Raw genomic sequence first — 22,338 nt, forward strand, 5'->3', positions numbered from 1 at the left:
GGTGGGATGGGGAGCTGGGAGAGAGGCTCAACAGAGAGAGGATATATGTATACATAGAGCTGAGTCACTTCACTGTACAGCAGAAACCATCACAACATTGTAAAGCAATTATATTCCAATAATAAATTTTAAAAAATTTGTGGCTTCAACTCTCCTCTTACGTAAGTGAGAAAAGGATTCTAGGAACACCATATCAATGAACTCATATGACATAACTTTCTCTCTACCCCTAGATAACCTTCTAACAGATTTTGATCTCAGTGTCTACCGCCAGATGAAATTCGATGCCTAAAGCAATGTGCATTTGTTTAGGTCTTGGTTATCTTAGTTTATTTGTGTAGGTCTTATTTGTTTAACATCTGACTACAATTTAGTGAGATTTTAAAATTTCATTACCAGTACTAGTCAACTTTCTTTCGGAAGATTATGATTATAAAATACTGGTCTGGTCATGAGTGAATAAATCTATTAGTAAGAGAAGGCAATGGCACCCCACTCCAGTACTCTTGCCTGGAAAATCCCATGGACGGAGGAGCCTGGTGGGCTGCCATCTATGGGGTCGCACAGAGTCAGACACAGCTAAAGTGACTTAGCAGCAGCAGCAGCAGCAGTGAGTTACTGAAACACTACCCACTTTGATTATATTCTATCATAAGTGAACATTGTAGGAACATAAAAATGAAGAGGTTACAACAAGTACTTTCAATCACATCTCTCACAGTGCCTTGAAGGTGAAACCACTTAGAGTGTACGATGTTGATAAACCCACCCTCGGAATGCAGTGCCCTTAGGATTTTCTACCTAAATCTGTTCCCTGGTCAAAGCAAGAGATGAAGAAAGGGGCAGGTCACTGCATCAGTGGTCAGGCAGTTGCTGAGAAGGTGACTTATTCCTTCTGGACTTTGCTGGGACCACAGAGGTCCTGCCCTCTGTGTCTTTCCCACTCCCCTGGGCAGTGCTCACAGGGGTGGATACTTTAGAAGTGTTGCATTGAAAAGAACTTCAGAAGACACTGGTTCTGGGTGCAAGGTTACAGCACACACACAAAAACAATGACACCCGCTTCTCTGGTGACTCAGCGGTAAAGAACCCATCTGCCAGTGCAGGAGACGTGGGTTTGATCCTTGGGTCAGGAAGATCCCCGGGAGAAGGAAATGGCAACCCACTCTGGTATTCTTGCCTGGGAAATCCCATGGACAGAAGAGCCTGGCAGGCTACAGTCCATGGGGGTCGCAAAGAGTTGGGCACAACTTAGCAATTAAACAACAGCAACAATAACAACAACAGGGGTGTGTCTAGGAAGAGGCTGTGGGAGGATTTAACAAGGCTCAGGGAAAAACAGGCCCTTCCCACCCGGCCCAGTCTTTGTTCAGATGTCCCTAGACAATGAGGAGTGATCCAGCTTACTGGGGGGTTATTACTCATTACTATTTGCCAGCCTTCACATTAATAAGTGCATCAAAGGTTAATAATATAAATAAGTGAATTTGCTTCAGCCTATACCTGGTGATCACTAACTTTGCCAAACATTGTGCGTGTTGCAGTGGATTATATAAAAATAAGCAAAAGCTGGAAGCCAGCCTGCATTAATGGAGGGGACATAGATCTGAGTGATGCAGTCTTTACTTGTGAGGGTAATGGCAAGATGAAACATATGCACCCGTAACATAATATTTTATAGATACATTATATCCCTTCATTTTACATATATATATTGAGTGCCCACAATGCACTAGGCACCGTTCTATCACTGAGAATCCTCCAATGAACAAAAGAGATAAAAATTCTTGCCCTCAGACATTTTTTTTCTTTTTACACAACTGATGCTGTATATACTTCATTGTCTTCAGATTGTTCCTGCAATTAGAAACTTACATACCATGGTGATTTTTATAACTGTAATATAATAGATAATGGAGTTGTAATAGTAAATACACCTTAAATATGGATACACACATTGACATCCACAAGTATAAAGGTCATACTGTCTAAAAGCTCTGTCCAGACACTGTCTTTGCGCGGTACTGAATTCCTGATGGATCTTTGAGGGCTTGCATGTGTCCCATTGCTTATAGATATTTCCAGAGAGCTTATGTAGGAACAACACAATGCAAATTTTGAAGAAGTATCACAGAGAATTAGAAAATATTAACACATTTTTCTACAAAGAATGAGCGTTTATTAAATGTTGCAAAGGATGAAACAAATAATTAACTTGGAGATATGTACAATTTACTTTATAATTGAAATAATATAATTATAATTAAATTAATTACTTTATAATTAAAAAGTTCAGGAAGATAAATTGTACAGAAATATTTATTATATATGTGAAACTTCAGATCTAGTGGACAACTCAGTATTAGTCTCGGGCTGATCTTCTGTGTTGCATGCAGGCCAATGGCATGGTTATCTAAATGACCAGCCCAGGCAGCCAAGTATCTCTAGCAAAGGGTGCAGGAAGTCAAATGATAATGTCTATAGCAATTTGATTAAAAGCTGACAACTTCCCTAATTTTTTCCCCTTCTTCTAACTTAGGTCGAGTCAGAGAAAGTCAAGTATGTCTAACCCATCACATAGGACACCCTACTTCTAGTTAGCCACTTTACAACAGCTTCTTTACAACAACAGCCTCCAATCCGAGTCCACATGGATCCTCCCCTTTTTCCACCATAAAACTTTCCCACTCCTCTGTTTGCCTTTGAGTCTCTGTTGTAACACAGTGAGGGTGGCCCCTTTGCCATAGTAACTCTGAATAAATAACCTTTACCCATTTTCTTTGATTGATCTTCATTTATTTCCATAAGACTTAGGCATTCCACTCATAAATGTGTGTAAGTTCTTGCATATGTCTCCAGGAGATATATACAAGAATGTTCATAGCAGCATTGTCAAAAATAGCAAAACTTGGAAACAATGGAACTTCCCGTTATCCAGAGAGGATATGAACAAATAAATTGATGCATATTCATAGAAAAAATGCATATAGTTGTAAGCAATCCATGTCCAAAGAAAATCAAAGGACTTATGTGCACAGGCATTAGGGTAGGGACTTGCCTAGGTGTGGGGTTACAGGGGGTGGGTTGGGGTGGTGAGGAGCCTTATAGTTAGGCTATCTTGTTAAGATCCTAGCTTGATAAATTATTAAAATGCTTGGCAAAATAAATAAGAAAAACTATGCTTAGGGTATATTATGAACCAAAGAGATTACAGTCCATCATTTTCTGGGCCTCTGAAGTCCTTTAAAAAGAACAAAGCAAATGAAAATGTGATGCAAAAGAAAAGAAATAGAGCAGAGTACAGGAGGTTTGAATAGCAGAGAGGATGGGTGGGATTTCAATTTTGTATTGGGCAGTCCAAATAGGATTCAAAGAGAAAGTGCCATTTGAGGAAAGGAAGAAAGTGATGGAGGAATGAACTGGCCAGTTAATTGGACAAGAGCATTGTGAATGGTGGGAAGGGGGCAGTGAGAGGGCAGGTCAATGAGGGTGCTGAGCATAGGGAGTTCAGCAAGGTGATGGGGACTGCGTTTCATGGGTGTCATTATAGATAATTGTAAACTTCAGCTTTGACCGTGACTGGAGCTGGCAACCTGGGAAGAGCGTGATTTTAGAAAAGAGATCACCTGCCTTTCATTGTAAAAGGATGACTCAACAGCACGTAGAGAATTGACTTTGGAGGGGTTGGAATAGAAACTGCACCATCTTGAGGAAGTTCTTGCTGGACGGAGGTGGTGAGTGGATTATGAGTGCTTTGGGCTCTGGTAATGTCTGCTGGACTTGCTGATAAACCCAGTGCCTGTGTGTGAGGGAAACAGGATCCAGGGGGCATCAGTGTCTTTTCAGTCAGTTCAGTTCAGTCGCTCAGTTGTGTCTGACTCTTTGTGACCCCATGAATCGCAGCACACCAGGCCTCCCTGTCCATCACCAACTCCCGGAGTTCACTCAGACTCACGTCCATCGAGTCAGTGATGGCATCCAGCCATCTCATCCTCTGTCGTCCCCTTCTCCTCCTGCCCCCAATCCCTCCCAGCATCAGAGTCTTTTCCAATGAGTCAGCTCTTCTCATGAAGTGGCCAAAGTACTGGAGTTTCAGCTTCAGCATCATTCCTTCCAAAGAAATCCCAGGGCTGATCACCTTCAGAATGGACTAGTTGGATCTCCTTGCAGTCCAAGGGACTCTCTCAAGAGTCTTCTCCAACACCACAGTTCAAAAGCATCAATTCTTCGGTGCTCAGCCTTCTTCACAGTCCAACTCTCACATCCATACATGACCACAGGTCTTTTAGGCTGGTGCAAAAGGATGAGATTGCTGTTAAGTGAGGGTAACCAGGAAGGGATGTTTGTGACAAATGCATCTTTTTGAGGAAGATCAAGAGTTAAGTTTCAAACATGAAAAGCTTAAGTTATCAACTGTCTTCCATCCTATGATTATGCCCCTTGGTAATACTTTGGAGAGAGCAGCAAAGGTTTCATAGGAAAATTGAAAGCCGTGTCTGGCTTCAACATGGCGACTTCAAGCTACCTTCAGGTTACTGCTCCTTTGATTTGGGTCCACCAGTGAAAGTGAAAGTTGCTCAGTCATGTCCGACTCTTTGCGACCCCATGGACTGTAGCCTGCCAGGCTCCTCTGTTCATGGAATTCTCCAGGCCAGAATACTGGAGTGGGTAGCCTTTCCCTTCTCTAGGGGATCTTCCCAACTCAGGGATTGAACCCAGGTCTCCCACATGGCAGGCTGATTCTTTACCAGCTGAGCTACCAGGGTCCACCACTAGATAAGCATTTATCCTGATCTTGCAGAGGCAGATAGCGAGGTTCATTCAGGGAACAGCTGTTTGATGGGTATTTTAGCTGTGTTTGTAGAGAACTGTGTGGGCCACCCTATTTCTTTTCTTGGTGTGGGGAGTGTGTGTGAGTTCACACTCTTGTTCAAGCCCATATTTGCAAATGGTTTGGAGCAGTCATTTCAAAGGAAAGATGTTCCAGGTCAGTTTTACCCTTAGAGAGGAAGGGAAGGACCATGAACATGAAGAAGACAGAGTTGGGCACTTTTTAACAGAGACATAATATTTATGTCCCATACACTGTTGTTGTTGTTCAGTCGCTCAGTTGTGTCTGATTCTTCGCGACCCCATGGACTGTAGCATGCCAGGCCTCCCTGGCCCTAACCATCTCCCAGCGTTTGCCCAAGTTCATGTTCATTGCATCGGTGATGCTGTCCAGCCATCTTATCCTCTGACACCCTTTTCTCCTTCTGCCTTCAATCTTTCCCAGGATTAGGGACTTTTCCAATGAGTTGTCTGTGTGCATCAGATGACCAAAATACTGGAGCTTCAGCATCAGTCCTTCCAGTGAATATTCAGGGTTGATTTCCCTTAAGATTGACTGATTTGATCTTGCTGCCCAAGGGACTTTCAAGAGTCTTCTCCAGCACCACAGTATGAAGCCATCCATTCTTTGGAATTCTGCCTTCTTTACTATCCAGCTCTCACAACCATACGTGTCCACTGGGAAGACTATAGCCTTGACTATATGGACCCAGGTCTCCCGCATTGCAGGTGGATTCTTTACCATATGAGCCTCCAGACAAGTCCAGGAATACTGGAGTGGGTAGCCTATCCCTTCTCCAGGGGAATTTCCTGAGCCAGAAATTGAACTGGGGTCTCCTGTATTGCGATCCACACAGTCAAAGGCTTTGGCATAGTCAATAAAGCAGAAATAGATGTTTTTCTGGAACTCTCTTGCTTTTTCCATGATCCATGGAAAAACTCTCTTGCTTTTTCCATGATTGGATGTTGGCAATTTGATCTCTGGTTCCTCTGCCTTTTCTAAAACCAGCTTGAACATCAGGAAGTTCATGGTTCACATATTGCTGAAGCCCGGCTTGGAGAATTTGGGCATTACTTTACTAGCGTGTGAGATGAGTGCAATTGTGCAGTAGTTTGAGCATTCTTTGGCATTGCCTTTCTTTGGGATTGGAATCAAAACTGACCTTTTCCAGTCTTGTGGCCACTGCTGAGTTTTCCAAATTTGCTGGCATATTGAGTGCAGCACTTTCACAGCATCATCTTTCAGGATTTGGAATAGCTCAACTGGAATTCTATCACCTCCACTAGCTTTGTTCATAATGATGCTTTCTAAGGCCCACTTGATTTCACATTCCAGGATGTCTGGCTCTAGGTCAGTGATCACACCATTGTGATTATCTGGGTCGTGAAGATCTTTTTTGTAGAGTTCTTCTGTGTATTCTTGCCATCTCTTCTTAATGTCTTCTGCTTCTGTTAGGTCCATACCATTTCTGTCCTTTATCGAGCCCATCTTTGCATGAAATGTTCCTTTGGTACCTCTGATTTTCTGGAAGAGATCTCTAGTCTTTCCCATTCTGTTGTTTTCCTCTATTTCTTTGCATTGATCCTGAAAAAGGCTTTCTTATCTCTTCTTGCTATTCTTTGGAACTCTGCATTCAGATGTTTATATCTTTCCTTTTCTCCTTTGCTTTTCACTTCTCTTCTTTTCACAGCTATTTGTAAGGCCTCCCCAGACAGCCATTTTGCTTTTTTTGCATTTCTTTTCCATGGGGATGGTCTTGATCCCTGTCTCCTGTACAATGTCACGAACCTCATTCCATAGTTCATCAGGTACTCTATCTATCATATCTAGGCCCTTAAATCTATTTCTCACTTCCACTGTATAATCATAAGGGATTTGATTTAGGTCATACCTGAATGGTCTAGTGGTTTTCCCTACTTTCTTCAGTTTAAGTCTGAATTTGACAATAAAGAGTTCATGGTCTGAGCCACAGTCAGCTCCTGGTCTTGTTTTTGCTGACTGTATAGAGCTTCTCCATCTTTGGCTGCAAAGAATATAATCAATCTGATTTCGGTGTTGACCATCTGGTGATGTCCATGTATAGAGTCTTCTCTTGTGTTGTTGGAAGCTCAGGAAGCAACAGTTAGAACTGGACACGGAACAATAGACTGGTTCCAAATAGGAAAAGGAGTACATCAAGGCTGTATATTGTCACTCTGTTTATTTAACTTATATGCAGAGTACATCATGAGAAATGCTGGACTGGAAGAAACACAAGCTGGAATCAAGATTGCCAGGAGAAATATCAATAACCTCAGATATGCAGATGACACCACACTTATGGCAGAAAGTGAAGAGGAACTCAAAAGCCTCTTGATGAAAGTCAAAGTGGAGAGTGAAAAAGTTGGCTTAAAGCTCAACATTCAGAAAATGAAGATCACGGCATCTGGTCCCATCATTTCATGGGAAATAGATGGGGAAACAGTGGAAACAGTGTCAGACTTTATTTTTGGGGGCTCCAAAATCACTGCAGATGGTGACTGCAGCCATGAAGTTAAAAGATGCTTACTCCTTGGAAGAAAAGTTATGTCCAACCTAGATAGCATATTCAAAAGCAGAGACATTACTTTGCCAACAAAGGTCCATCTAGTCAAGGCTATGGTTTTTCCTGTGGTCATGTATGGATGTGAGAGTTGGACTGTGAAGAAGGCTGAGCGCCGAAAAATTGATGCTTTTGAACTGTGGTGTTGGACAAGACTCTTGAGAGTCCCTTTGACTGCAAGGAGATCCAACCAGTCCATTCTGAAGGAGATCAGCCCTGGGATTTCTTTGGAAGGAATGATGCTGAAGCTGAAACTCCAGTACTTTGGCCACCTCACGTGAAGAGTTGACTCATTGAAAAAGACTCTGATGCTGGGAGGGATTGGGGGCAAGAGGAGAAGGGGACGACAGAGTATGAGATGGCTGGATGGCATCAGTGACTCGATGGACGTGAGTTTGAGTGAACTCCGGGAGTTGGTGATGGACAGGGAGGCCTGGTGTGCTGCGATTCATGGGGTCGCAAAGAGTCGGACACGACTGAGCGACTGATCTGATCTGATCTGATCTCCTGTATTGCAGGCAGATTCTTTACCAGCTGAGTTACCCAGGAAGCCCATCCCATACATATGACACTTGAAATACTCCAGGTATCAGGTGGTACAGATGTTGGTTTATTGAGTTCTGAAGTAATTGTCCTGCTGTGAACTCTGGGTTTGGAGGCAAGACCACATCTGTGTGGGTGAAAATAAAGTGGGATTTATCCTGAAGGGAGCAGGTTTTCCCATAGTCCCTGCCTAGACCTGGGGTAGATTTAAGAATAAGATCAGGGTGAGGCCCCACTCAGGGTGGGCCAATTTTCCTTTCATTGGAGTCTAATTGTGGTTTGTGCCTGAATTCCAAGGGGAGCAGAGGTGCCTGAGGGCATTTCTGTTGGAGGAGGGGAGCTGGCTGGTGCTCCCTCCAGACACCAGTAGTGGAATGGAGGGGGTCACAGAGGCATCCAGGGGTAAAGAGCATGGCTGAATTGGTATGTTTTTAAATCCCTTTCTGTTGTCTTTGTACCTTAAGTAGAGACTAGCTTGGTTGTCATCTGGAGTCTGAAAGGTTGTGGGGAATTAAAAGAAGACCCTGCTCCACCTCTGGGACAGAGGAGGGGAGGTGGGTATGGATGGTGTAAAAGTGGTGAATGCCAGAAGGGCACCCTCAGCCCAGCCGAGCAAGGATCCACAAGAGTTGGTCAGAAGCAGCAAAGAGGGTCTGTGGTGAGGAGGTTGAAAGTGGAGGAATGTGGGTGGGTGCCATGAGGAGGGACAGCTGAGTAGGTGACCTGGCACCCTAGGGATCTCTTACGACAAGTGGAGGTGGGAATGTGCAGAGGTGTAGGGCAGCCTGGCAGTGACTACCAGAGGGATGCGATTCCAACACAAAATGGGGCGGATCCAGCCATTACCCCACATGACACAACCATGGCTGTGGAGGCTGATGGAAATGTGACCCTGCTCTAATTAGAGGCCTGAACATTAGGGTGGCTAAAGCATATTGCTACAGTTTGTCCTTGTTTGGAATACGCTGTGGGCTATTTTACAGGGAACTTCAGCTTTGTACACATGCAAGTACAGATAGGATGAGTCTGAGAGTCAAAGGTGCTTGATGCTCATCTAGGAACTATTGTAATAGTTGTAGATAGCACAGTTTATTTGGCCAAATGCCTATGAGTGAACTTTAAAAAACTTATTTATCTAATTTATTTGTCTGCGCTGGGTCTTAGCAGTGGCATGCGAACTCATAGTTGAGGCATGTGGGATCTAGTTCCCTGACCAGGAATGGAACTTGGGCTCCCTGAATTAAGGGCTCGAAGTCTTAGCCACTGGACAACCAGGGAAGTCTCCATATAAGTGAACTTTTAATGTTGTCATGAATGTCCAAACACAACACTCCCCACATGGGGTCAGATTCCCAGGGTTCAATTCTCAGCTTTAATGCTCACCCATTTGTGCAATAACTTCACCTTTCTGGTCTCCTATTCCTAAAATGAAAATGAATGTTGCTCAGCTGTGTCCAGCTCTTTGCAACCCCATGGACTGTAGCTGCCAGGCTCCTCTGTCCACAGATTTCTCCAGGTCAGAATACTGCAGTGGGTAGTTCCCTTTGCCAGAGGATCTTCCCAACCCAGGGATGGAACCCAGGTCTCCTGCATTGCAGGTCTATTCTTTAGCGTCTGAACCAATAGAAACGATAATAATAATATTAATATCTGATCCATATGGTTATTATGCAGATTAAAAGAGTCAATCCCCAGTGCAAAATAAGCACTCCATAAATGTTAACTATATATTACATCTTTTCTTTCTTCTGATTATTTCCTTTGAACAAATTCCTAGGGATGGTATTACTATATCAAAGATTATCTATGTTTTGCATAGTGATGAAAGTTAACTGAATAACCCTCTATAGAATGTACATCAGTTATTCTCACCCACTTTGTATGATGCTTGCTTTATACTCTGCAACCAACACCAGATAGTATTAAAGCAATGTTTTGTTACTATAGCAGATGAAAAGATCAATACTTTTCTTGATTATTAGTGAGGTTGAGCATCTTTTTCTAATTGTACACTATTTGTTGATCTTTGTATTTTTAAACTGTTTATTGTAAAGAAACTTTAAGCATGTCATGAACTCCCAACTGTCCAACTTCAACAGTAATACTGTTGCAGATTTCTAAATGCATAATGATAATTTAATCATACAGTCCTCACTTCTGTCCTGAATGTGTTTGGAGACAAGCCTCTCTTATCTGGGTGTGTCTCCTTAGGAATCTGAGAGATTGTTGTAGGTCTATTTCTGTGACTACAGAAGATCTTTTGGATAGCACCTATTGGAATTTAAAAACATTCAGGAAATAAGGTAAGTGTGAATCGTTTAATGACACCTATTGTTATTGTTGTTTAGTCTCTAAGTCATGTCCGACCGTTTGCAACCCCATGGACTGCAATCTACCAGGCTTCCCTGTGCATGGGATTTCCCAGGCAAGAATACTGGAGTGGGTTGCCATTTCCTTTTCCAGAGGATCTTCCTGACCAGGGATTGAACCCATGTCTCCTGCATTGGCAGGTGAATTCTTTCCCACTGAACCACCAGGAAAGGCCAATGACATCTATAGATTGGGCTGATTTTGTACATAAGAATCCATGGACTCCCCCCCAAATTATTTTGCCCACTAGGAATCTGGAGACATTGAAGTCTTTGGTCAGTTGAAAATCAGACACTTGCATCCAACACAGCAGGAAGGGAGCCACTACCAGGCTTTCTTTGCCTCTGTTTTCCCTGGAATCCCTCAGCCCCAGTACCGACGAAGTTGTGGTTGGACATCCAGCGAGGCCAGCAAAGAGGAAGAACTCAGAGCAGTGCTCCCCCTGGCTCAGTGCTCCCTAGGGCACTAATACTGCTCAGCTGTGATGTCACAGGATGCTCCAACGGTGGCAGTGCCATCATAGGTGTACCATGTAAAGCCTGCAGGGAGCCATCGTATCAGGTCCTCTTCCTGAAACCTCCCTGCATGGGTGCTAAGTACTTTGAGTCATGTCCAGCTCTTTGCCATGGTATGGACTGTAGTCTGCCAGGCTCCTTTGTCCAAAGGAATCTCCAGGCAAGAATACTGGAATTGATTGCCGTGCCCTCCTCAAGGTTATGTTCCCAACCCAGGGATGGAACCCACATCGCTTTACATCTACTGCACTGGCCGGCAGGTTCTTTACCACTAGCGTCACCTGGGAAGCCCCAAAGCTCCCTAGTCCCCTTTGTTCCCCCACAGATACTCAGACAACACCTCACGTATACCTCATTGTTAACACATTTCTCTTGATTGTATATTATAATTTTTTAGATAAATTTCAGTTTACATAATTGATCTTGTACACTGTAGCTTGCTTTATGAGCATTTAATAGATATGAAATCATTCCTTCTCAGTTCATGGAGATCTATTTCCTTTTTTTGACAACTGGGCAGGATTCTGTTGTATAAAGAGAAATTGAATGTGATTTCAGGGCTTTCTTGGTGGCTCAGATGGTAAAGAATCTGCCTGCAATGCAGGAGGCATGATTTCTATTCCTGGGTTAGGAAGATCCCCTGAGAAAGGGAATGGCTCATTTCAGTTCAGCTCAGTCATGTCCGACGTTTTGTGACCCCATGTACTGCAGCACACCAGGCTTCCCTGTCCATCACCAACTCCTGGAGCATGCTCAACCTCATGTCCATCAAGTTGGTGATGCCATCCACCCATCTCATCCTCTGTCATCCCCTTCTCCTCCCACCTTCAATCTTTCCCAACATCAGGGTCTTTTCCAGTAGGTCAGTTCTTCACGTCAGGTGGCCAAAGTATTGGAACTTCAGCTTCAGCATCAGTCCTTCCAATGAATATTCAGGACTGATTTCCTTTAGGATTGATTGGTTTGATTTGCTGTCCAAGGGACTCTCAAGAGTCTTCTCCAACGCCACAGTTCAAAAGCATCGATTAGTCAGTGCTCAGTTTTCTTTGGGATGAGGAGCCTGGTGGGCGGCCATCTATGGGGTCACACAGAGTTGGACACGACTGAAGCAACTTAGCAGTAGCAGCAGCAGCAGCTTTCTTTATAGTCCAACTCTCACATCCATACATGACTACTGGAAAAACCATAGCCTTGACTAGACAGATTTTTGTTGGCAAAGTAATGTCTCTGCTTTTTAATATGCTGTCTAGGTTGGTCATAGCTTTTCTTCCAAGGAGCAAGTGTCTTTTAATTTCATGGCTGTAGTCAGTATCTACAGTGATTTTGGAGCCCAAGGAAATAAAGTCTGCCACTGTTTCCATTGTTTCCCCATCTATTTGCCATGAAATGATGGGACCAGATGCCATGATCTTAGTTTTTTGAATGTTGAGTTTTAAGCCAGCTTTTTCACTCTCCTTTTTCACTTTCATCAAGAGGCTCCTCAGTTTCTCTTCATTTTCTGCCATAAGGGTGGTATCATGGCTGCCCACTCCTGTATTCTTGTCTGGAGAATTCCATGGATGGACAGAGGAGCCTGGAAGGCTGCACTCTGTGGGGTCAAAAGAGTTGGACACAACTGAACAACTAACACATACACACACATACACACAGAGGAAGATAGTGTTTTTCTAGTCTTTCTGTGTGATGCTGGAGAAAGGTCTTAAGAGCCCCTTGGACAGCAAGGAGATCAAGCCAATCAATCCTAAAGAAAATCAACCCTGAATATTCACTGGAAGGACTGATGCTGAAACTCCAATACTTTTGCCGCTTGATTCAAAGAGCTGACTCATTGGAAAAGACCCTGATGCTGGGAAAGTATGGGGGCAGGAGGAGATGGGGGTGACAGATGAGATGGTTGGATAGCATCACCCACTCAATGGACATGAGTTTTAATAAACTCTGGGAGATGGTAAAGAAAAGGGAAGCCTGCTGTGCTGCAGTCCACAGGGTCCCAAAGAATTGCACACAACTGAGTGACTGAACAACAAAGTCTTTAAGTTCAATGCCATGAGTTCAATCAAGTGGGACCCTCCTAGGGCAGACACCTCCCCTATATCCTCTGCTATCACTTTTCTCTGAATACTTAGATAGTAATATCTGATGCATATTTTCTAAGTTTTTTTTTAGAAACTTCCACCAAATGGAAGAAATTAGCGACTTGATGATCACGAGCACATGTCCTGCAGACCTTCTGGTGCCTAAGGGTTGATATATTAACCCCTGTGACACCACCCTGTTCCCTCACCATCAACCAGTCAGAGCACTATGCATGAGCTGATCATAGACCCTGTGACCTTCTCCCTTACTTGGCTTTTTAAAAGGCTTTGCTGAAATCCTTTGGTGAGTTTGGGGTTTCTGGGCATGAGCCACCCATTCTCCTTGTGAGGTGCCTTATAGTAAACGCTGTACTTTCCCTCACCACCACCTGGGGTCAATAGATTGGCTTTATGTGTGGGTAGCAGACTCAAGTTTGATTTGGTAATGTGAATAGGCTTGTAAAGAGTATGCTTTTGTCCAAGACATGAAATTTCTGAATTAAAAGACATGTACTTAAAAAAATGAAAGTTCAGACTGCTTAAGTGCTGTCTCAAGAAATAGTATTATCAGCATTCTTACAGATATTGTAGAGGAGTGACTGTTTTTCCGTGTGCATTCCAATCTGTTACTCGTTTTCAAAAGTAGCTTATGGGAACCTTGAAAACACTGTTTAAAAGACCATTGAAAGGTGAGTTTCTTAAGTTTGTCTATTCACGCTTCCTTTTAATTTTAATTAAAAAATTTTTATTTAGAGGATAATTGCTTTACAATATTGTGTTAGTTTCTGCCATACACCAACATGAATCAGCCATAGGTATACATATGTCTTTTCCCTTTTGAACATCTTCCCTCCCACCTCCCTCCTCATCCCACCCCTCTAGGTTGTCACAGAGCACTGTGTTTGATCTTCCTAAGATATATAGTAAATTCCCACTGGTTGTCTGTTTTGCATACGATAATGCATATGTTTCAGTGCTACTCTTTCAATTCATTCTTTTTTTAATGCAAATTGATGGTGGTGAAGCTGGTGACTGTGGTCGGGATGGTGATGATGGCTGTGATGGTTGTTGGATGAGTGTGATCTTCTGTGGAAAATTCATTTTTTCAAAAGAGATGGCAGAGTTCACCTAAAAGCTTCATAATTCCAAAATCTGATTTGCTCACAGTAAATGTGAAAATATAGTTCTAAACTGAGAAGCAGTATTGTGTTTTGTTATAGAGGATATTTAGATTGTAATTAGATACAGAGTTGGCTAAAAAATCTGTGGAAATTAATCTTTTGTGACTAAACAAGGATTTTAAATTTAATTGAGGAAATCTACTTGTCAAAAAGACACTCTTAACAAATCAAATTTAAATTGCCTGTGAAATCCATACTTTCATGAAATTGTTTTGCCCGAGAAGGAAATATGCATGGATCACGATGGCAGAAATTCTGACAGCCAAGATAAACTTTGTCCAGCTTTGTGTGTTTTTGGCTCTTATTGTCAGTTCATTTAAGATATCCTTGAAAAAATAATCAGGTCACAAAATAGATGAGAAACAGACAAATCATTTAAAATTTTAATGTTTATTAATGTAGGTCTTCCATCAAAGTAGTTTGTGCTCACAATCAATTCAAGCGAGCAAGGGAGGTCTCTTTCCTCATTATTCAACATTACCTCTCCATCTTCCCTCAGAGGTTACCACCAAGTAAGAAGATCTCATGAGTCAATATTTTGAGGATGATTTAGTTTATTTTATTTGACATTTAGAAGATGGCAATGTAATAACTAGAAATATAAAGCAAGCATTGCAAAATCAGGAATCCGTTGTGCTTAGAGATGGCAAAGGCAAAACTTGGTGGACAGAAACAATGAACACCTGCTACAGGTCAAAATATTGAGGATCTCAATCCTACTAGTCTGAGATCAGGGCTATGGGCTGCTATCAGATGCTTAGAGGTGCTCACAGCTTTGAATTTAATTATTCCCATGGGTTTAAACACTTTAAAGGTATGAAGACTTGAACTGCTCAAAGCAAAAAGAGAAGATACTAAAACAGTCCCAACACAGAGTCTAAATCCTACACAGCAGGGTAACAGATCTGGGAGAAGCAGACAAGATTGAATTGAGAGAAGTTGGTCTCTACAACCACCATACCGTCAGCATCTGCTAAGTGCTACTGCTACTGATGAACAGCAGCTCCATCTTTTCCCACTGGATGTCATTGTATAAGATGTCCTGCCATCACTCTCAAGAAATGAAGAATCACTGAAGCCTCAAAGTATGATATACACAACCAAAGAGAAAATTCCTAAGAAGCTCAAGTGGCAGAGTAGAGACAGTGCAGAGTAGACAGATGGATGGAGGCAGTGCTCCCACTGCCTGTGCTGTGGGAGCAAGCAGATGCCCAGCAGCACCTTCAGACCAGCTCACCTAGTGGCAGCATTGCTTCTGGCAGCTGCACTTCTGCTGACAACAGCTCTTCTGCTGGCAACAGCCCTTCCCACCACCGCAGCCACACGAGTTGCAGCTGCAGGTGCGGCGGTGGCAGCAGACCACGGGGACGCTGCAGCAGCCCCCACAGCAGCCATAGCAGCAGGGGCAGCAGCTGGTGCAGCAGCCCACCCGGTAGCATCTGCAGCTGTTGCAGCTGCCACAGCCACCACCACAGCCACCACCGCAGCCACCGCCGCAGCCACCGCCACAGCCACCGCCACAGCCACCGCCACAGCCACCACAACTTCCACAACCACAGCAGCCCATGGTGTTAGTAGAGAGGACTCAGAAGAGGTGAGGAGGGAGACTCAGGAGATGTGGGAGGTTGGATGTCACCTTCTGCTGGGGGAGACCCTTATATACTGACACCTTTTCCTGTTTTTTGGCCCAGTTTCCCTGGAAGAGTCTCACAAGACTTTTTGTTTACTTCCTTCTTGAATACCCGTGCCATGATAACTTGCTATTTTTAGAATAGCAGCCTCATAACTTTGAGTTTTCTGTTGGGAATGAAGTACTTGTGTATCAGATCTTTAGTTTAGAAACGGAAAAGTGATGGCCAAGGTGCAGGGAAAAAGCAGCCTCAGGGGCTTCAGAATGTTGCCTGTGTGTCAGAAATGACCAGCCTAGAGATCACATGAGTGAAGAGTTGAAGAGCTCCCACGAGTGCCCCAGAGTTTTTCCACGACGCTGGGCAACAGAAATGGGGAGCTGGGAGAGACTGCTCAATGGTGAGAAGTAAATCAAAGGAGGAGGGCATGTTAAGATTTCCTTCTCTAGCTTTCAAAAGGTAAACTTAACAAAGAGATGCCAGTTGTCAATCCAGGGATACCAACGTCCTGGGAGAAGCATGGACCTGCCCAAGCCCAGGTGTCTCTGATGCAGAAGCTGCAGTGTAAGTCCCAAGAAAGACTGGCAGTGAGCTCTTTGGAGTTCCTGGACTAGCTGGGCAGGCCTCAATTCTCAACACAGTCAAGCAAGGGGGACTACTGTTTATACCTGCAAGCTACTTGGGGTGAAAGAAGGAAACTATACCCGCAGAGCCAGCTGGATGGACACCAGTCACTTCAGATAAACATTCCCCTGGGCCATTTTTGGACTGAACTGATGGGCTGGCCCCACGTCTCAAACCCAGAGAGGCATGGGAAAAGGCCAGCCACTGGATGAAATCTCTCTTATTTTTGTTTACCCAATTATTTAACAGACAAATGACAAGGAGGAACTTCCTCCTAGCAGATGTTAGGTGTGGGCTACACACAATTATTGTTTTAGCATCTGACATCACACAAGTTTTCTTTTTTTGGCAGGGGCAGGGTAATCTTTAATGAACAGTCAATTTTTATAAAATAAGGACCTCAGGGAGCCAGAGAAAGCATAGCTGTGCTTTTTTTTTTTTTAAACATAATCACAATAGTAAAAGATGTTTTATCAGTTTTCACAATCAATAGCCAGACCAAAAAAAAAAAAAAGATAATTATAATTACAAGCCATAATGGGAACATGTTTAACAACAATATAAAATAATTACATACAGTTTGGTGGGGGGGGAGGCTGCCGAGCAGAGTGATGTGGTAAGTGGGTACATATGTGCGTATATTTTCATCCACCCAGCCAGTCTATGTTTTTTGGTTGGTGAATTTAGTCCATTTACATTTAAGCTAATTATTGATATACATGATCCTATCACTGTTTTCTTAATTGTTTGGGGTTTATTTTCTGTATTTTTTTGGTTTTATTTCTGTCTTTTCCTTCTCTTGTTTCCTGCCTAGAGAATTTCCTTTAGCATTTATTGTAAAGCTGGTTTGGTCATGCTAAATTCTCTTAACTTTTGCTTGTCTGGAGAGCTTTTCATTTCTCCTTCAAATCTGAAGGAGAGTCTTGCTGGATAGAGTATTCTTGGTTGTAGGTTCTTCCCTTTCATCACTTTAAATATATCATGCTATTCCCTTCTGGCTTGTAGAATTTCTGTTGAGAAATCAGCTGATAGCCTGACGAGAGTTTCTTTGTATGTTGTCGTTTTTCCCTTGTTGTTTTTAGTATTTTGTCTCTGTCTTTAATTTTTGCCAGTTTGATTACTATGTGTCTTGGTGTGTTCCTCCTTGGGTTTATCTTTCCTGGGACTCTCTGTGCTTCCTGGACTTGGTTGACTATTTCCTTTCCCATGCTCAGGAAGTTTTCAGCTATTATCTCTTCAAATATTTTCTCAGGTCCTTTCTCTCTCTCTTCTCCTCCTGGGACTCCTGTAATGTGAATGTTGGTGCTTTTAATGTTGCCCCAGAGGTCTCTTAGGCAGTCTGCATTTCTTTTCATTCTTTTTTCTATATTCTGCTCTGGGGCTGTGGTTTACACCATTCTGTCCTTCAGGTCATTTATCCATTCTGCCTCAGTTATTCTGCTATCCATTCCTTCTAGCGTATTATTCATCTCTGTTTGTTGGTTCTTTATTTAGTTCTTCTAAGTCTTTGGTAAGCAGTTTTGTTTTTAAATTTTTAAAATTTATTTATTTAGGCTTACGGGGTCTTCATTGCTGCACGAGGGCTTTCTCTAGTTTTGGGGGGCGGGTACTCTCTAGTTGTGGTGTGCGGGCTTCTCACTGCAATGGCTTCTTTTGCTGTGGAGCTGGGGCTCTAGGGCACACGGGCTTTGGTAGTTGTGCTTCCCAGGCTCTAGAGCACAGGCTCAATAGTTGTGGCACAAGGGCTTAGTTGCTTCACGACATGTGGGATCTTCCCAGAGCAGGGATTGAACCCATGTCTCCTGCATTGGCAGGTGAATTCTTTACCAGTGAGGCACCTGGGAACTTTGCCTAACTTTACAGCTTCTCTGTAGAGAGGATGAAAAGTTTTAATAAGAAGCTGTTTTTATTATTGCAGTGAGCCTAACTGCAGAGAAGGAAATGGCACCCCACTCCAGTACTCTTGCCTGGAAAATCCCATGGACAGAGGAGCCTGGTAGGCTGCAGTCCATGGGGTTGCTAAGATTCGGACACGACTGAGCGATTTCACTTTCACTTTTCACTTTCATGCATTGGGGAAGGAAATGGCAACCCACTCCAGTGTTCTTACCTGGAGAATCCCAGGGACGGGGGAGCCTGGTGGGCTGCTGTCTATGGGGTCGCACAGAGTCGGACACGACTGAAGTGACTTAGCAGCAGCAGGTCTTTGGTAAACATTTCTTGCATCTTCTCAGTCTTTGCCTCCATTCTTTTTCTGAGATCCAGAATCATCTTCACTATATTACTCTGAATTCTTTTTCTGGAAGGTTGCTTATCTCCACTTCATTTAGTTGTTTTTCTGGCGTTTTATCTTGTTTAGGACATAACATTCTGCTTTTTCATCATGATTAACTTTCTGTAATATGGTTTTTGTTTTAGCTGCTGTGAGACTATGCTTCTTCTTCTGTCTGCTCTCTGATGGATGGGGCTAAGAATCTTGTGTAAGTTTGTTGATGGGAGAGACTGGTGATGGGAAAAACTGGGTCTTGCTCTGGTGTGCAGGGCCTTGCTCAGTAAAGTTTTAATCCAATTATCTGCTGATGGGTGGGGTTCCACTCCCTCCCTTGTAGTTGTTTGGCCTGAGGTGACCCAGCCCTGGGGTCTATGGGCTCTATGGTAGAGTTAATGGTGAACTCTGAGAGGGTTTACACCAAGGAGGACCTTCCTGGCCTGATAATGCCTGTGCCCCGGTCCCTGTGGTAGCCCCTGCTGACCTATGCCTCCACAGGAGGCCCTCCAACACTAACAGGTAGTTTTGGTTCAGTCTCCTGTGGGTTAGCTGTTCCTTTCCTCTGGGTCTTGGTGCATGCAAAATTTTGTTTGTGCCCTTGAAGACTGGAGTCTCTATTTTCCCCAGTCCTCTGGAAGTTCTATAATCAAATCCCACTGGCTTTAAGATTAGATTCCCTGGGGATTCCCAGTTCCTTTGTCAGATCCCCAGGCTGGAAAGCCTGATGTGGGGTTCAGAACTGTCAGAACAGTGTGAGAACTCCTTTGGTATTATTGTCCTCCAGTTTGTGGGTCACTCACATGGAGGATATGGGATTTGATTTGATTGTGATTGTGCTCCTCCTACTGTCTCCCTGCAGCTCCTTCTTTGTCTTTGGACATGGGGTGTTTTTATTTGATGGGTTCCAGTGCCCTCCTGTTGATGGTTGTTCAACAGCTAGTTGCAATTTTGGTGTTCTTGGAGGAGGAGAGGAGTGTGTGTCTTTCTACTCTGTTAAATTGGACTGGAAACCATACCTGCGTTTTAAGGTGAGATGTTAAGGATGCTCTTTCTGTTTGGGGTCTGGTTTTTCACTTATTCTTCCAAGAGGTTTTTGTAACTTAGTGGATAAGCAGTGAATCTCAGTAGATAGAAAAACAATCTTTTTTCCTAATCTGTGGTAACTAAGAAGCATATGTTAAAAAATGGGACTTTTACCTGACTCCAGATGCAAACTGTCACGGTTATAAAAAATGAGGATAGTTCTTAAATATTTCAGGCATTTAATACAACAGCTGGCTGTTGAATATGTACAATGGGTCAGGCACTATTCTAGTCCCTGGGGCAAAACATACATACACGTGTAAGTTCTTAGGAGCGCAAAGCTGTTCGAAGTGTGTTCTAATCCAAATATAGCTTTAAGAGACAGGTAATGGTTTAAAATAGCAATAGTAACTGGACACAGTCTCAACAAGGAAGGATGTGAGTCTTGTGAGGTATCTTAGAGGAAGTGGGATGAACAACAAGGCACAAACTGTATATTCTTGGCTCAGCTCCTGAAGATGGTATATAAGGGTCCCCCTAGAAGAAGGTGACATTCAACCTCCCTCACATCCTGAGACTCCCTCCTCACCTCTCCTGAGTCCAAGTCCTCTCTACTGACACCATGGGCTGCTGTGGTTGTGGAAGTTGTGGTGGCTGCGGCGGTGGCTGCGGCAGTGGCTGCGGCGGTGGCTGCGGTGGTGGCTGCGGTGGTGGCTGTGGCAGCTGCAACAGCTGCAGATGCTACCGGGTGGGCTGCTGCACCAGCTGCTGCCCCTGCTGCTATGGCTGCTGTGGGGGCTGCTGCAGCGTCCCCGTGGTCTGCTGCCACCGCCGCACCTGCAGCTGCAACTCGTGTGGCTGCGGCGGTGGGAAGGGCTGTTGCCAGCAGAAGAGCTGTTGTCAGCAGAAGTGCAGCTGCCAGAAGCAATGCTGCCACTAGGTGAGCTGGTCTGAAGGTGCTGCTGGGCATCTGCTTGTTCCCACTGCTGAGACTGCTCTCCATCCATCCATCTGTACTGTGCTCTCTCTTTGGCACCTGGGCTTTATGGTACTTCCCTCTGGTTCTCATGCTCTGACTTTAAGTATCTTTTTCCATTTTTTAATATAGTCACACATGGATATTTTATTCAAAGTTATCCAAGAAAAATGATGGAGGGCATTTTGCCTACTAAGCTCAGCAAAATGAGGTAATGATTCTCACTTTTTTTGTGAAATTCTTTTCTGTCTTTGCCTTGTCTTCTTGTGTTTACCATAAATATCTGTCCTTCCTGTGGCCATAGAGTTTTTTTAATAGATTATGTCCTAAAAATGTCTTAATAAAATACAAAAATAAATTCTGAACCTTTGCTCTTATTTTATCCTTAGAGATATTCTTATTAAACTGGTATTAATTATAGTTTCCCATGGCTTGGGGCTGTCAAGGATACACGAATAATTATGCCCTGGTGTGGTTTACAATCTTATTTACTCTACAATCCAGCCATACACAAATAACCATGAACACAAAACAGAATAACAATAAACATACCAGGAGACCATGACGTCATGTGTCATGGCAGGAGGGACTCCTCACTGTTGGGTGAGAAACGGGTGCAACAAGTAGAGGGACTTCAAGAAAGAGATGACATTTTGAGCTGTTTTGCAGAATTAGTAAGACTGTGACAAGTGGAGATAGTTGGAGGCAGACATTCTAGAAGGAGGGCAAACAAGTGATGGGTGGAAAAGTTCAAAGCACATATGGAAACTAGCAAGCCATGTGTTTGACCTAAGTACGAGCATATAAATATAAATAGTTAGAAATAAGCACTGAAAAGACACTAAATCTATCATTTACAATGACAGCAATGACCAGCACACACATTGCCCTTAAAATCCAGGCACTTTTCTAACAACGCACCTGTTTTGAAAGAAGCACTATTACAATGCCCTCTGCACAGAGAAGTTAAATGACTTGCTTGAGCACACAGCTGCAGCTGGTGGAGCTCTGACATGCAGCAATGCTGTTGCCAGTGAAGGTTTTCAAGAAGGAACTTGGTGCAGCCACCTGCACAGTTAATGGTTTATGGGGAGAACTGAAGTTACATCACGTTCCTGGGACAAGCAATAAAAACTGAAACAGTGGCAGAGTCGCGTATTTGTGGGCAAATACAAAACCCAGCAAGTGTCTCTGATGTTGCGATTACAGAATAGGCAAGGTGGGACCACAGTGATCGCTGTGGACTGAACTGTATCCCCCAAGCTCACGTTGTTGTTGTTGTCGTTCAGTTTCTCAGTGGTGCCCGACTCTTTGTGACCCCGGGGACTGCAGCACACTGGGCTTCCCTGTCCTTCTCTGTCTCCTGGAGTTTGCTCAAACTCATGTCCATTGAGTCGGTGATGCCATCCAACCTACTGATCCTCTTTCACCCTCTTTTCCTCCTGCCCTCAATCTTTCCCAGCATAACGATCTTTTCCAATGAGTCAGCTCTTTGCATCAGTTGGTCAAAGTATTGGAGCTTCAGCATCAGTCCTTCCGGTGAATATTCAGAGTTGGTTTCCCTTAGAATTGACTGGTTGGATCTCCATGCTGTCCATGGGACACTCGAGAATCTTCTCTAACACCACAATTGGAAAACATCAATTCTTTGGTGCTCAACCTTCTTTATGGTCCATTCTCACATCCACACATGACTACTGGAAAAACCATAGCTTTGACTAG

General features: G+C 43.5%; 2 protein-coding genes across 2 annotated transcripts; one reads left to right on the forward strand and one right to left on the reverse strand.

Annotated features, from left to right (window-relative positions):
• Window positions 1–14,826: 14,826 nt before the first annotated feature.
• Window positions 14,827–15,670, reverse strand: LOC132343595 (small cysteine and glycine repeat-containing protein 7). Its single transcript, XM_059880530.1, has one exon. The coding sequence runs from the start codon at window positions 15,661–15,663 to the stop codon at window positions 15,334–15,336; it is 330 nt and encodes a 109-aa protein (XP_059736513.1). The 5' UTR covers window positions 15,664–15,670; the 3' UTR covers window positions 14,827–15,333.
• A 4,592-nt stretch (window positions 15,671–20,262) lies between these two features.
• Window positions 20,263–20,580, forward strand: LOC132342861 (small cysteine and glycine repeat-containing protein 7-like). Its single transcript, XM_059877567.1, has one exon. The coding sequence runs from the start codon at window positions 20,263–20,265 to the stop codon at window positions 20,578–20,580; it is 318 nt and encodes a 105-aa protein (XP_059733550.1).
• Window positions 20,581–22,338: the final 1,758 nt, after the last annotated feature.

Source organism: Bos taurus, chromosome 2 (genome assembly GCF_002263795.3).
Source record: "Bos taurus isolate L1 Dominette 01449 registration number 42190680 breed Hereford chromosome 2, ARS-UCD2.0, whole genome shotgun sequence".
Taxonomy (NCBI): Eukaryota; Metazoa; Chordata; class Mammalia; order Artiodactyla; family Bovidae; genus Bos; species Bos taurus.

Coding starts and splice junctions, on each gene's coding strand:
- LOC132343595 (XM_059880530.1), bottom strand. CDS start 15,663: ATGGGCTGCTGTGGTTGTGGAAGTTGTGGTGGCTGTGGCGGTGGCTGT.
- LOC132342861 (XM_059877567.1), top strand. CDS start 20,263: ATGGGCTGCTGTGGTTGTGGAAGTTGTGGTGGCTGCGGCGGTGGCTGC.